The sequence below is a fragment of the Gallinula chloropus genome (assembly GCF_964237585.1).
Source record: "Gallinula chloropus genome assembly, contig: HAP1_SCAFFOLD_333, whole genome shotgun sequence".
Lineage (NCBI taxonomy): Eukaryota > Metazoa > Chordata > Aves > Gruiformes > Rallidae > Gallinula > Gallinula chloropus.
Window position 1 is genome coordinate 44,201 of NW_028168400.1, and position 14,963 is coordinate 59,163.

At 54.5% G+C, this 14,963-nt stretch overlaps 1 protein-coding gene across 1 annotated transcript; it reads right to left on the reverse strand.

Moving 5' to 3' along the window:
* Positions 1 to 181: 181 nt before the first annotated feature.
* LOC311204523 (uncharacterized protein) lies at positions 182 to 14,736 on the reverse strand (the record flags this gene model as incomplete). Its single annotated transcript, XM_084280935.1, has 6 exons — positions 182 to 586; positions 2,275 to 2,379; positions 3,954 to 4,308; positions 9,756 to 10,094; positions 12,244 to 12,543; positions 14,698 to 14,736. Coding segments are annotated over 6 exons (1,199 nt in total), but the record flags the coding sequence as incomplete, so codon positions are not given.
* Between the last annotated feature and the right edge of the window lie 227 nt (positions 14,737 to 14,963).

Here is a 14,963-nt window from a genome sequence, read left to right on the forward strand (position 1 = left end):
CGTTTAATGCCCCTTTGAGGGGGTTTAATGCTCCTGGGGGGGATTTATTGCCCCTTGGGGGGGGGTTTTGCCCCTTGAGGGGGGTTATTGCCCCTTAGAGGGGGTTTATTGCCCCTTGGGGGGGGTTTAATGCCCCTTGAGGGGGGTTTAAAGCCCTTAGAGGGGGTTTATTGCCCCTTGTGGTGGGTTTATTGCCCCTTAGGGTGGGTTTAATGCCCTTGAGAGGGTTTATTGCCCCTTGGGGGGGTTTATTGCCCCTTGTGGTGGGTTTATTGCCCCTTGGGGGGGGTTTATTGCCCCATGGGAGGGGTTTATTGCCCCTTGGGGGGGTTTATTGCCCCTTGGGGGGGTTTATTGCCCCTTGGGGGGGTTTAATGCCCCTTGAGAGGGTTTATTGCCCCCGGGGGGGGTTTAATGCCCCGGGGGGAGTTATTGCCCCCGGGGGGGGTTGTTGGGGGGGTTCCTGCGGTGACGTCAGCAGGGGGCGCTGTGACGTCACTGCCTCAGGGCGCCCCGGCGCTGACGTCACCCATGGGGTAGGCGGCGCCCTCGTCGCGGTCGCGCAGCCACCGCCAGGAGGCGCGAGCTGGGGGGGGGGGAGGGGCAATTGGGGGGTCAGAGGGGGTGGGGGAGGGGTCAGAGGGGTGGGGGAGGGGCGGTTGGGTGGGGGAGGGGTCAGGGGGGTGGGGGAGGGGCAGTTGGGGGTTGGGGAGGGGGAGTTGGGGGTGGGGAAGGGGGAATTGGGGTTCTGGGGGGTGGGGGAGGGGCAATTGGGGGGTGGGGGAGGGGCGGTTGGGGGCTGGAGGTGGGGGAATTTTGGGGGTCAGAGGAGTGGGGGAGGGGCAGTTGGAGGTCTGAGGGGGTGGGGGAGGGGCAGGTGGGGGGTGGGGGAGGGGGAATTGGGGGGTGGGGGTGGGGGAGGGGCGATTGGGTGGGGGAGGGGCAGGTGGGGGTGGGGGAGGGGCAGGTGGGGGTGGGGGAGGGGCGATTGGGGGTCTGGGGGGTGGGGGAGGGGCGATTGGGTGGGGGAGGGGCAGGTGGGGGTGGGGGAGGGGCAGGTGGGGGTCTGGGGGGAGTCTGGGGAGTGGGGGAGGGGGAATTGGGGGAGGGGGAGGGGGAATTGGTCTGGGGGGAGGGGCAATTGGGGGGTCAGAGGGGTGGGGGAGGGGCAGGTGGGGGTGGGGAGGGGCAGCTGGGGGGTCTGAAGGGTGGGGGAGGGGCAGTTGGGTGGTGGGGGAGGGGCAGTGGGGGGTGGGGAGGGGCAGTTGTGGGGTGGGGGAGGGGCAATTGGGGGGTCTGGGGGTGGGGGAGGGGCAATGGGGTGGGGGAGGGGCAGTTGGGGGTCGGGGGTGGGGGGAGGGGCAATTGGGGGGGTATGAGGGGTGGGGAGGGGCAGTTGGGGGTTCTGGGGGTTGGGGGAGGGGCAGTTGGGGTGGAGGAGGGGGAATTGGGGAGGGGGAGGGGAAAATGGGGGTGGGGGAGGGGGACTTGGGGGGTGGGGGAGGGGCAATTGGGGGGTCTGGGTGGTGGGGGGAGGGGCAGTTGGGGGGTCAGAGGGGGTGGGGGAGGGGCGATTGGGGTGTGGGGGAGGGGGAATTGGGGGCCTGGGGGGTGGGGGAGGGGCAGTTGGGGGGTCAGAGGGGGTGGGGGAGGGGCGATTGGGGTGTGGGGGAGGGGGAATTGGGGGCCTGGGGGGTGGGGGAGGGGCAGTTGGGGGGTCATGGGGGTGGGGGAGGGGCAATTAGGGGTGGGGGAGGGGCAGTTGGGGGTGGGGATGGGACCTGGGGGGTGGGGGAGGGGGGATTGGGGTGTGGGGGAAGGGCAATTTGGGGGTCTGAGGGTGGGGGAGGGGCAGTTGGGTTGGGGGAGGGGCAAATGAGGGTGGGGGAGGGGCAGTTGGGGGTCTGAGGGGGTTGGGGGAGGGGTCAGAGGTGGTGGGGGAGGGGCAGTTGGGGTGGGGGAGGGGCAATTAGGGGTCTGAGGGGTGGGGGATGGGGAATTGGGGGTCTGGGGGGTGGGGGAGGGGCAATTGGGGGTGGGGGAGGGGCAGTGGGGGGGTCTGGGGGGGTCAGGGGGGTGGGGGAGGGCAGTTGGGGGTGGGGGAGGGGCAATTAGGGGTCTGAGGGGTGGGGGAGGGGCAATTGGGGTATCTGGGGGTGGGGGAGGGGCAATTGAGGGGTGGGGGAGGGGCAGTTGGGGTGGGGGAGGGGCAGTTGGGGGTGGGGGAGGGGCAATTAAGGGGTGGGGGAGGGGCAGTTGTGGGGGGTCTCTGACCTCTCCTCCTCCTCCTCCATCCCCAGGCAGCCAATGGCAGGAGCAGCAGCAGCAGCAGCGCCCCCGCCCCGCCCGCGGCCAATGGGAGCCAGAGCTGGGACCCGCCTGCGCCAGAGAGAGGCTGAGAGCCCAGAGAGAGGCTCAGACCCGCCCCCCGCCCCAGAGAGAGGCTGAGAGCCCAGAGAGAGGCTCAGACCCGCCCCCCGCCCCAGAGAGAGGCTGAGACCCGCCCCCAGAGCCAGAATGAGGCTGAGACGCCAGAGAGAGGCTGAGACCCGCCCCCCAGAGCCAGAGAGAGGCTGAGACGCCAGAGAGAGGCTGAGACCCGCCCCCCAGAGCCAGAGAGAGGCTGAGACGCCAGAGAGAGGCTGAGACCCGCCCCCCGTCCCAGAGAGAGGCTGAGAGCCCAGAGAGAGGCTGAGACCCACCCCCTGAGCCAGAGAGAGGGTGAGAGACGCCCCACCCACCCCCCCCCCCCCAGCCCTCCCAGCCCTGGTGGGGGAGGGGAAAGAAGATGGCGGCTGGAGGAGGAGGAGGAGGAGGCGCAGAGCCAAGATGGCGGCTGGAAGTTGCGGTAGGAGCCAAGATGGCGGCCGGAAGTGGAGTTGCAGAGCCAAGATGGCGGCGCCCAGTGGCAGCAGAACCAAGATGGAGGCGCCCATGGGCAGTAGGAGCCAAGATGGCGGCCGGAAGTGCAGGAGGAGGAGGCACAGAGCCAAGATGGCGGCCGGAAGTGGCTTAGCAGGGCCAAGATGGCGGCGCCCAGCAGCAGCAGAGCCAAGATGGCGGCCGGAAGTGCAGGAGGAGGAGCCGGAGGAGCCAAGATGGTGCCACCCAGAGGCAGCAGAGCCAAGATGGCGGCCGGAAGTGGCCTGTCAGCGCCAAGATGGCAGCCAGAAGTAGTAGTAGTAGCCAAGATGGCGCCGCCCAGAAGTAGGAGCCAAGATGGCGGCCGGAAGTGGAGTAGTGGAGCCAAGATGGCAGCGCCCAGCAGCAGTAGGAGCCAAGATGGCGGCCGGAAGTAGCCTAGCAGAGCCAAGATGGCGGCGCCCAGCAGCAGCAGGAGCCAAGATGGCGGCCAGAAGAGGAGGTAGAGGAGCCAAGATGGTGTCCAGAGGAGGCACAGAGCCAAGATGGCGGCCGGAAGTGGAGCAGCAGAGCCAAGATGGCGGCGCCCAGCAGCACCAGAGCCAAGATGGCGGCCGGAAGTGCAGGAGGAGGAGGCAGAGGAGCCAAGATGGAGCCACCCAGAGGCAGTAGGAGCCAAGATGGCGGCCAGAAGAGGAGGTAGAGGAGCCAAGATGGCGGCGCCCAGCGGCAGCAGAACCAAGATGGTGGCGGCCAGAGGCAGTAGGAGCCAAGATGGCGGCTGGAGGAGCGGGAGGAGGAGGCACAGAGCCAAGATGGCGACCGGAAGTGGAGTAGCAGAGCCAAGATGGTGGCCGGAAGTTGCGGTAGGAGCCAAGATGGCGGCGCCCAGAGGCAGCAGGATCCAAGATGGCGGCGTCCAGCAGCAGTAGGAACCAAGATGGCGGCCGGAAGTGGCCTAGCAGAGGCAAGATGTCGGCCGGAAGTGGCCTAGCAGAGCCAAGATGGCGGCGCCCAGCGGCAGCAGAGCCAAGATGTCGGCCGGAAGTGGCGTGTCAGCGGCAAGATGGCGCCCGGAAGGGGAGTCTCACCGTGGGGGCGCAGGCGCAGGGCTGGGCTGGGCGGGGAGGCGACCCAGGCCCCGCCCACCATCTCCAGCAGGCGGCAGCGGAAGGCCCCGCCCACCCCGGGGGGCAGGACGAGGCTGGCCACGCCCCCGGCCTCGCTCTGGCGCCAGGCCCCGCCCTCCTGCTGCCCCCCCCCCGCCCCCCCCCCCCAGCTCCGCCCCGTCCCGGTAGAACCGGAAGCGGGTGGGGAAGGGGGAGGGGGAGGGGGAGGGGGAGGAGGAGGGGGAGGGGGCGGGGCCGCAGCGCAGCGTCACGGCCTCGTTCTCAGCCACCAATCCCCCGGCGGGGAGGGACCAGAGGGAGGGAGCCGGGGGAGGGGCTGCGGGGGGGGGGAACAAGGTTAATTAGGGGGTAATTAGGGGGGTTTTGGGGGTAATTAAAGGGTTTTGAGGGTAATTAAGGGGGTTTTAAGGGTAATTAGGGGTTAATTAGGGGTAATTAAGGGTCATTAAGGGTAATTAAGGGGGTTTTGAGGGTAATTAGGGGTAATTAAGGGGGTTTTGGGGTAATTAAGGGGTTTTAAGGCTAATTAGGGGTAATGAAGGGGGTTTTGGGGGTAATTAGGGGTAATTAAGGGGGTTTGAGGGTAATTAAGGGGGTTTTGAGGGTAATTAAGGGGTAATTAAGGGGTTTTTAGGGCAATTAAGGGGGTTTTAAGGGTAATTAAGGGGTAATTAAGGGGTTTTGGAGGGTAATTAAGGGGTTTTGAGGCTAATTGGGGGTTAATTAGGGGTAATTAAGGGTCATTAAGGGTAATTAAGGTGGTTTGAGGGTAATTAGGGGTAATTAAGGGTCATTTAAGGTAATTAAAGGAGTTTGAGGGTAATTAAGGGGGTTTTAAGGGTAATTTGGGGTAATTAAGGGGGTTTGGGGGGTAATTAAGGGGGTTTTAAGGGGAATTAGGGGTAATTAAGGGGGTTTGAGGCTAATTAAGGGGGTTCTGAGGGTAATTAAGGGGTTTTAAGGGTAATTAGGGGTAATTAAGGGGGGTTTGGGGGTAATTAAGGGGATTTTAAGTTAATTAGGGGTTTATTAGGGGTAATTAAGGGTCATTAAGGGTAATTAAGGGGTTTTTAGGGGAATTAAGGGGGTTTTGAGGGTAATTAGGTGTAATTAAGGGAGGTTTTGGGGGTAATTAGGGGTAATTAAGGGGGTTTGAGGATGATTAAGGGGGTTTTGAGGGTAATTAAGGGGGTTTTAAGGGTAATTTGGGGTAATTAAGGGGGTTTTGGGGGTAATTAAGGGGTTTTAAGGGTAATTTGGAGTAATTAAGGGGTTTTAAGGCTAATTAGGGGGAATTAAGGGGGTTTTGAGGGTAATTAAGGGGTATTTAAGGATAATTAGGGGTAATTAAGGGGGGTTGAGGGGAATTAGGGGTAATTCAGGGGAGTTGAGGGTAATTAAGGGTAATTAAGGGGGGGTTTGGGGGTAATTAAGGGTAATTAAGGGGATTTGAGGGGTAATTAGGGGTAATTAAGGGGGTTTGAGGGTAATTAAGGGGGTTTTGGGGGTATTTAGGGTAATTAAGGGGGTTTGAGGGTAATTAAGGGGGTTTTAATGCTATTTAGGGGTAATTAAGGGGGGATTGGGGGTAATTATGGGGAATTAAGGGGAATTAAGGGGGTTTTAGGGTAATTAAGGGGGTTTAAGGGTAATTAGGGGTAATTAAGGGGGTTTTGGGGATGATTAAGGGGTTTTAAGGCTAATTGGGGTAATTAAGGGGGTTTTAAGGGTCATTAAGGGTAATTAAGGGAGTTTGAGGACAATTAAGGGGTTTTAAGGGTAATTAGGGGGAATTAAGGGGGTTTGAGGGGTAATTAAGGGGTTTTAAGGATAATTAGGGGTAATTAAGGGGGTTTGAGGGGAATTAGGGGTAATTAAGGGGAATTGAGGGTAATTAAGGCTAATTGAGGGGGGTTAAGGGTAAGTAAGGGGGGTTCAAGGGTAATTAAGGGGGTTTGAGGGTAATTAAGGGGTTTAAGTGTAATTAAGGGGGGTTTAAGGGTAATTAGGGGTAATTAAGGTGGTTTGAGGGTAATTAAGGGGGGTTCAAGGGTGATTAATGGGGTTTTTAGGCTAATTAGGGGTAATTAAGGGGGTTTTGAGGGTAATTTGGGGTAATTAAGGGGGGTTTTGGGGGTAATTAGGGGGAATTAAGGGGGTTTTGGGGTAATTAAGGGAGTGTGAGGGTAATTAGGGGTGATTAAGGGGAGTGGAGGGGAATTAAGTGGTTTTAAGGGTAATTAGGGGTAATTAAGGAGGGTTTTGGGGGTAATTAGGGGTAATTAAGGGGGGTTTGGGGGTAATTAGGGGTAATTGAGGTGGTTTGAGGCTAATTAAGGGGGTTTTAAGGCTAATTGGGGTAATTAAGGGGGAATGGGGTAATTAAGGCTGATTAAGGGGGGTTAAGGGTAATTAAGGCGGGGCTTAAGGATAATTAAGGGGGTTTTAAGGGCAATTAGGGGTAATTAAGGGAGTTTGAGGGGCAATTGGAGTAGTTGAGGTGGTTTGAGTCTAATTAAGGGGGCTTTAAGGTTAATTAGGGGTTAATTAGGGGTAACTAAGGGGGTTTAAGGGTAATAAAGGGGGTTTTAAGGGTAATTAGGGGTACTTAAGGGGGGGTTTGGGGGTAATTGGGGTAATTAGGCGGAATTAAGGGGAATTAAGGGGGTTTTAAGGTAATTAGGGGTAATTAAGGGTAATTAAGGGGGTTTAAGGGTAATTATGGGGTTTTAAGGCTAATTAGGGGTAATAAGGCGGGTTTGGGGGATAATTAATGGGTTTTATGGCTAATTAGGGGTAATTAGGGGGGTTGAGGGTAATTTAGGGGGGTTTCAGGGTAATTAAGGTGGTTTGAGGCTGATGAAGGGGGTTTGAGGGTAATTAAGTGGGTTTTAAGGCTAATTGGGGGTAAATATGGGGGCTTGGGGGTAATTAAGGGGGGTTTGTGGGTAATTAAGGGGTTTTAAGGCTAATTAGGGCGCATTAAGGGAGGTTGAGGGTAATTAAGGGGGTTTCCAGGGTAACTAGGGGTGACTAAGGGGGGGTTGAGGGTAATTAAGGCTAATTAAGGGGGGTTAACGGTAATTAAGGGGGGGCTTAAGGGTAATTAAGGGGGTTTTAATGGTCATTGGGGTAATTACGGGGGGATTGGGGGTAATTAAGGAGGGATTGGGTGTAATTAAGGGTGTTTAGGGGTAATTAAGGGGGTTTAAGGGTAATTAAGGACTAATTAAGGGTCTAATTAGCCCAATTAGGGGCTATATCGTTCTAATTAACGTTGATTCACGCAAATTAAGGCAAATCAAGGCAGATTTGATCCAATTAATGAGGATTTGGGGCAAATTAAGCCCAATTAAGGGCTAATTAAGTGTCTAATTAGCCCAATTAGGGGCTAAATCATTCTAATTAACGTTGATTCATGCAAACTAAGGCAAATCAAGGCAGATTTGGGTCTAATTAGGGAGGATTTAGGGCTAATTAATGAGGATTTGGGGCAAATTAGTATTTAGCTCCAATTAATGAGGATCTGGGGCAAATTAAGCCCAATTACGGGCTAGTTAAGGGCCTAATTAGCCCAATTAAGGGCTAAATCCTTCTAATTAACGTTGATTCATGCAAATTAGCGCAAATCAAGGCAGATTTGGGTCTAATTAGGGAGGATTTAGGGCTAATTAATAAGGATTTGGGGCAAATTAAACCCAATTAAGTGCTAATGAAGGACTAATTAAGGGTCTAATTAACCTAATTAAGGCCTAAATCGATCTAATGAATGTTGATTAGTGCAAATTAGGGCAAATCAAGGCAGATTTGGGTCTAATTAGGGAGGATTTAGGGCTAATTAATGAGGATTTGGGGCAAATTAATGAGGATTTGGGGCAAATTAAGCCCAATTAAGGGCTAATTAAGGGTCTAATTAGACAAATTAAGGTCTAAATCGATCTAATTGATGTTGATTAGTGCAAATTAGTGCAAACCAAGGAAGATTTGGGTCTAATTAGGGAGGATTTAGGGCAAATTAATGAGGATTTGGGGCAAATTAACGAGGATCTGGGGCAAATTAAACCCAATTAAGGACTAATTAAGGGCCTAATTAGCCCAATTAAGGGCTAAATCCTTCTAATTAACGTTGATTCATGCAAATTAAGACAGATTTGTGTCTAATTAGGGAGGACTTAGGGCCAATTAATGAGGATTAAGGGCAAATTAAGGAGAATTTGAGGCAAATTAATGAGGATTTGGGGCAAATTAATCCCAATTAAGGACTAATTAAGGGCCTAATTAGCCCAATTAGGGGCTAAATCATTCTAATTAATGTTGATTCATGCAAATTAGCGCAAATCAAGGCAGATTTGGGTCTAATTAGGGAGGATTTAGGGCTAATTAATGAGGATTTGGGGCAAATTAAAGAGGATTTAGCCCAATTGCTTCTAATTAAGGGTCTAATTAGCCCAATTAGGGGCTAAATCCTTCTAATTAACGTTGATTCATGCGAATTAGCGCAAATGAAGGACGATTTGGGTCTAATTAGGGAGGATTTAGGGCTAATTAATGAGGATTTGGGGCAAATTAGGATTTAGCTCCAATTAATGAGGATCTGGGGCAAATCAAGCCCAATTAAGGGCTAATTAAGGGTCTAATTAGCCCAATTAAGGGCTAAATCATCTTAATTAACGTTGATTCATGCAAATTAGCGCAAATCAAGGCAGATTTGGGTCTAATTAGGGAGGTTTTAGGGCTAATTAAAGAGGATTTGGGGCAAATTAAGGAGGATTTCAGGCAAATTAATGAGGATTTGGGGCAAATTAAGCCCAATTACGGGCTAATTAAGGGTCTAATTAGCCCAATTAAGGGCTAAATCATTCTATTTAACGTTGATTCATGCAAATTAAGGCAAATCAAGGCAGATTTGGGTCCAATTAACGAAGATTTAGGGCAAATTAATGCGGATTTGGGGCAAATTAAACCCAATTAAGTGCTAATTAAGGACTAATTAAGGGTCTAATTAACCTAATTAAGGCCTAAATCGATCTAATTAATGTTGATTAGTGCAAATTAGGGCAAATCAAGGCAGATTTGGGTCTAATTAGGGAGGATTTAGGGCTAATTAATGAGGATTTGGGTGCAATTAATGAGGATTTGGGGCAAATTAAGCCCAATTAAGGGCTAATTAAGGGTCTAATTAGCCCAATTAGGGGCTAAATCATTCTAATTAACGTTGATTCATGCAAATTAGCGCAAATCAAGGCAGATTTGGGTCTAATTAGGGAGGATTTAGGGCTAATTAATGAGGATTTGGGGCAAATTAACGAGGATCTGGGGCAAATTAAACCCAATTAAGGACTAATTAAGGGCCTAATTAGCCCAATTAAGGGCTAAATCCTTCTAATTAACGTTGATTCATGCAAATTAAGACAGAGTTGTGTCTAATTAGGGAGGATTTAGGGCTAATTAATGAGGATTTGGGTGCAATTAATGAGGATCTGGGGCAATTGAACCCAATTAAGGTCTAATTAAGGCCTCTCATTATGCAAATGAGGGTTAATTAGTCAAATCAAGGCGAATCAGGAGCCGATTTAATCAAGAAAGCTTTTAATTAGCGTTTAATTAGCCTTTAATGAAGCCAATCAAGGCCCCAATCAACACCCACCCCCCCCCCAAAGAGGGGGAAAGGGTCGTCGTCCCCCCCCCCCCTTCTGATTCTGGATTCTGATTGGCTGACGCTGCCATAAGCCCCGCCCCCCCCTCCTCCAATCCCCTTCTCACCTCTGACCAGGAGCTGCAGCGATTGGCTGGGGTAGGAGAGGAGCCACCGTCCACCAATCAGCTGCTCGTAGCGGCAGCTGAAGTTGCCCCCGGCTTCCGATTGGACGTTGGGGAGGCGAAGCTCCGCCTCCTGCTGCCCGCGCTGCCATTGGTGGGTTCCCCCCGCCTCCCCGCTGACGTCACTTCCTCCTTTGTAGAAGCGGAAGCGGCGGGGGGAGGTTCCGGCCTCACTTCCGGCGGCGGGGGGAGGGGCCGAGCACAGCAAGGAAGGTGATTGGCCGGCCCCGGCCACGCCCGCCGTGGTGTTGAGGCTGCGCAGGGAGGGGCGGGGGGGGAGGTCTGGGGAGGGGGAGGGAGGAGATGTTGGACACTGGCGGCCATCTTGGGACCTGGCAGCCATATTGAGAAGCCCTGGCGGCCATTTTAGAACCTGGCGGCCATCTTGAGACCCCCCCTGGTGGACATTTTGGACCCTGGTGGCCATCTTGGGGCCTGCTGGACATCTTGAGACCCCCCCCGGCGGCCATTTTGGACCCTGGCGGCCATTTTGGGACCTGGTAGCCATATTGAGAAGCCCTGGCGGCCATCTTGGGGCCTGGCAGCCATATTGAGACCCCCCCAGGCGGCCATTTTAGAACCTGGCGGCCATCTTGGGGCCTGGCGGCCATCTTGAGAAGCCCTGGCGGCCATTTTGGGGCCTGGCAGACTGCTTGGGGCGCCCCCTGGCGGCTATTTTGAGGCCTGGCGGCCATTTTAGGGCCTGGCGACCATATTGAGACCCCCCCAGGCGGCCATTTTAGAACCTGGCAGCCATCTTGGCCCCTGGCGGCCATGTTGAGAAGCCCTGGCGGCCATCTTGGGGCCTGGCAGCCATCTTGAGACCCCCCTGGTGGACATTTTGGACCCTGGTGGCCATCTTGGGGCCTGGCGGCCATCTTGAGACCCCCCCTGGCGGCCATTTTGGACCCTGGCGGCCATTTTGGGGCCTGGCGGACATATTGAGAAGCCCTGGCGGCCATCTTGGGACCTGGCAGCCATATTGGGGACCTCACCGCCATCTTGGAGCCCCCCAACCGCCATCTTGTACTCCCCCAGCCGCCATTTTGAGCTTCTACCGCCATCTTGAACCCCCCATCCATCATCTTGAACCCCCCCATTCTCCATTTTGAGACTCTGCCGCCATCTTGAACCCCCCATTCTCCATTTTACAACCCCACCGCCATCTTGAACCCCCCCAACCACCATTTTGAGCCTCTACCGCCATCTTGAACCCCCCATCCACCATCTTAAACCCCCCCATTCTCCATCTTACAACCCCACCGCCATCTTGGACCCCCTAACCTCCATCTTGAAACCCCCATCCACCATCTTGAACCCCCCATCCACCATTTTGAGCCTCTACCGCCATCTTGGACCCCCCATCCACCATCTTAAACCCCCCCAACCACCATTTTGAGACTCTGCCGCCATCTTAGAGACCCCAACCGCCATCTTAAAACCCCCGTCCGCCATCTTGAATCCCCCATCCACCATCTTAAACCCCCCATTCTCCATTTTACAACCCCACCGCCATCTTGAACCCCCAGCCGCCATCTTGAACCCCCCATCCACCATCTTAAACCCCCCCAACCGCCATTTTACGACCCCACCGCCATCTTAGACCCCCATCCACCATCTTGAACCCCCCCATCCACCATATTGAACCCCCCACCCGCCATTTTACGACCCTACCGCCATCTTGAACCCCCCATCCACCATCTTGAAACCCCAAACCGCCATTTTGAGTCTCTACCGCCATCTTGAACCCCCCATCCACCATCTTAAACCCCCCCAGCCGCCATTTTGAGCCTCTACCGCCATCTTGAACCCCCCATCCACCATCTTGAACCCCCCATCCACCATCTTAAACCCCCCCATCCACCATTTTACAACCCCACCGCCATCTTAGACCCCCATCCGCCATCTTGAACCCCCATCCACCATCTGAAACCCCCCCAACCGCCATTTTGAGACCCTACCGCCATCTTGAACCCCCCATCCACCATCTTAAACCCCCCAACCGCCATTTTACGACCCCACCGCCATCTTAGACCCCCCATCCGCCATCTTGAACCCCCCATCCACCATCTTGAACCCCCCATCCACCATCTTAAATCCCCCATCCACCATCTTGAAACCCCAAACCGCCATTTTGAGTCTCTACCGCAATCTTGGACCCCCCATCCGCCATCTTGAACCCCCCCATCCACCATCTTAAACCCCCCATCCGCCATTTTGAGACTCTACCGCCATCTTGAACCCCCCCAACCACCATTTTACAACCCCACCGCCATCTTGAACCCCCCCAACTGCCATTTTGAGCCTCTACCGCCATCTTAAACCCCCCCATTCTCCATTTCACAACCCCACCGCCCTCTCCCCCCACCCCTTACCCCCACCCCACACCCCCTCCCCCCCTCCCCACCCCTCCCCACCCCCCCTTTTTTACCTCTCACATTGATGAAGATGGCCTTGCTCTCCTTCGACCTCCAAGCCCTACGGTAGCGGTCGGTCAGGGTGTAGCTACAGGTGTGGGCCCCCGCGTCCCGGGGGCCGCTGATGACGAAGCTGTAGGTCGAGTTCCTCCTGCTGGTGGTGACGTCAGCCGCCCAACCCCCACTCCCCGAGAACTGGAAGCCCCGGATCCGGTGGGGGGTCCGCGGCGCCGCGCACGCCAGGCTCACGGCGTCCCCCACCAGGTACTCCAGCTTCACCGGGCTCACCGTGATGTTGGGAGGGAGGGGAGGGGCTGGGATTTTAAAAGGGGGGGAAAGGAAGTCAGAGGGGGGGGTCTGCTGCCTCTTTTCAGCTCCTAGTTCCTGCTTGGGAGGTTGTTCGGGCTTCTGCTTCCTGGTTTGGGGGGTGTTTCCTGGGTTTGGGGTCTATTTCCTGGGTTTGGGGGACTGTTTCCTGGGTTTGGAGGTCTATTTCCTGGGTTTAGGGGTCTATTTCCTGCTTTGAAGGCTGTTTTAGGCTTCTACTTCCTGGTTTGGGGGCTATTTCCTGGGTTTGGGGGTCTTATTTCCTGCTTTGGACATTGTTTGAGGCTTCTACTTCCTCGTTTGGGGGCTGTTTCCTGGGTTTGGGGGTCTGTTTCCTGGGTTTGGGGGCTGTTTCCTGGGTTTAGGGGTCTTATTTCCTGGGTTTGGGGGTCTATTTCCTGGGTTTGGGGTTGTATTTCCTGGGCTTGGGGGTCTATTTCCTGGGTTTGGGGGCTGTTTCCTGGGTTTGGGGGTCTATTTCCTGGGTTTATGAGTCTGTTTCCTGGGTTTGGGGGTCTATTTCCTGGGTTTAGGGGTCTATTTCCTGGGTTTGGGGCTCTGTTTCCTGCTTTGGAGGCTGTTTTAGGCTTTTACTTCCTAGTTTGGGGGTTATATCCTGGGTTTAGGGGTCTTACTTCCTGATTTGGAGGTTGTTTGACGCTTCTACTTCCTGGTTTGGGGGCTGTTTCCTGGGTTTAGGGGTCTTATTTCCTGGGTTTGGAGTCTATTTCCTGGGTTTGGGGGTCTATTTCCTGGGTTTAGGAGTCTGTTTCCTGGGTTTAGGAGTCTGTTTCCTGGGTTTGGGGGTCTATTTCCTGGGTTTGGGGGTCTATTTCCTGGGTTTGGGGGCTGTTTCCTAGGTTTGGGGGTCTATTTCCTGGGTTTGGGGGTCTATTTCCTGGGTTTGGGGGTCTATTTCCTGGGTTCGTGGCTCTGTTTCCTGCTTTGGAGGTTGTTTGAGGCTTCTACATCCTGGTTTGGGGGCTGCTTCCTGGGTTTGGGGTCTATTTCCTGGGTTTGGGGTCTATTTCCTGGGTTTGGGGGGCTGTTTCCTGGGTTTGGGGGCTGTTTCCTGGGTTTAGGGGTCTTATTTCCTGCTTTGGAGGTCTATTTCCTGGGTTTAGAAGTCTGTTTCCTGGGTTTGGGGGTCTATTTCCTGAGTTTGGGGTCTATTTCCTGGGCTTGGGGGTCTATTTCCTGGGTTTGGGGGCTGTTTCCTGGGTTTAGGGGTCTTATTTCCTGCTTTGGGGGTCTATTTCCTGGGTTTGGGGGCTGTTTCCTGGCTTTAGGGGTCTTATTTCCTGCTTTGGGGGTCTATTTCCTGGGTTTGGGGGCTGTTTCCTGGGTTTGGGGTCTATTTCCTGGGTTTGGGGGCTGTTTCCTGGGTTTGGGGGTCTATTTCCTGGGTTTGGGGGTCTATTTCCTGGGTTTGGGGGTCTATTTCCTGGGTTTAGGGGTCTATTTCCTGCTTTGAAGGCTGTTTTAGGCTTCTACTTCCTGGTTTGAGGGCTATTTCCTGGGTTTAGGGTCTTATTTCCTGCTTTGGAGGTTGTTTTGGGCTTCTATTTCTTGGTTTGGGGTCTATTTCCTGGGTTTGGGGGTCTATTTCCTGGGTTTGGGGGTCTATTTCTTGGGTTTGGGGTTTTATTTCCTGCTTTGGAGGTTGTTTTAGGCTTCTTCTTCCTGGTTTAGGGTCTATTTCCTGGGTTTGGGGGTCTATTTCCTGGCCTTGGGGCTTTTATTTCCTGCTTTGGAGGTTGTTTTATGCTTCTGCTTCCTGGTTTGGAGTCTGTTTTGTGGGTTTGGGGGTCTTATTTCCTGTTCTGGAGGTTGTTTCAGGCTTCTACTTCCTGGTTTGGGGTCTGTTTCCTGGGTTTGGGGGTCTATTTCCTGGGTTTGGGGTCTTATTTCCTGCTTTGGAGGTTGTTTTGGGCTTCTACTTCCTGGTTTAGGGGCTATTTCCTGGGTTTGGGTTCTACTTCCTGGTTTGGGGTCTATTTCCTGCCTTTGGGGGTCTATTTCCTGCTTGGGGGGTCCATTTCCTACTTGTGGGGGTCTATTTCCTATTGTGGGGGGTTCTGCTTCCTGTTCCCCTTCCTGTGGCTGGGGGAAGTGGGGGGGAAGTGGGGGGTGGGGGTTACCTGGGGGTGGGGATGAGGCCAGGAGGGTCCGGAGGGCGGCTGGAAGAGACGGAGACGGGGTGGAAATGGGGGGGAAATGGGGGGAAATGGGGGAAAATGGGGGAAATGGGAAAAAATGGGGGAAAATTGGGGGAAATTGGGGGGAAATTGGGGGGAAATGGGGAAAAATTGAGGAAAATTGGGGGGGAAATGAGGAAAAATTGGGGGGAAAATGGGGGAAAATGGGGAAAAATTGGAAAAATGGGGGAAATTGGGGGGAAATGGGG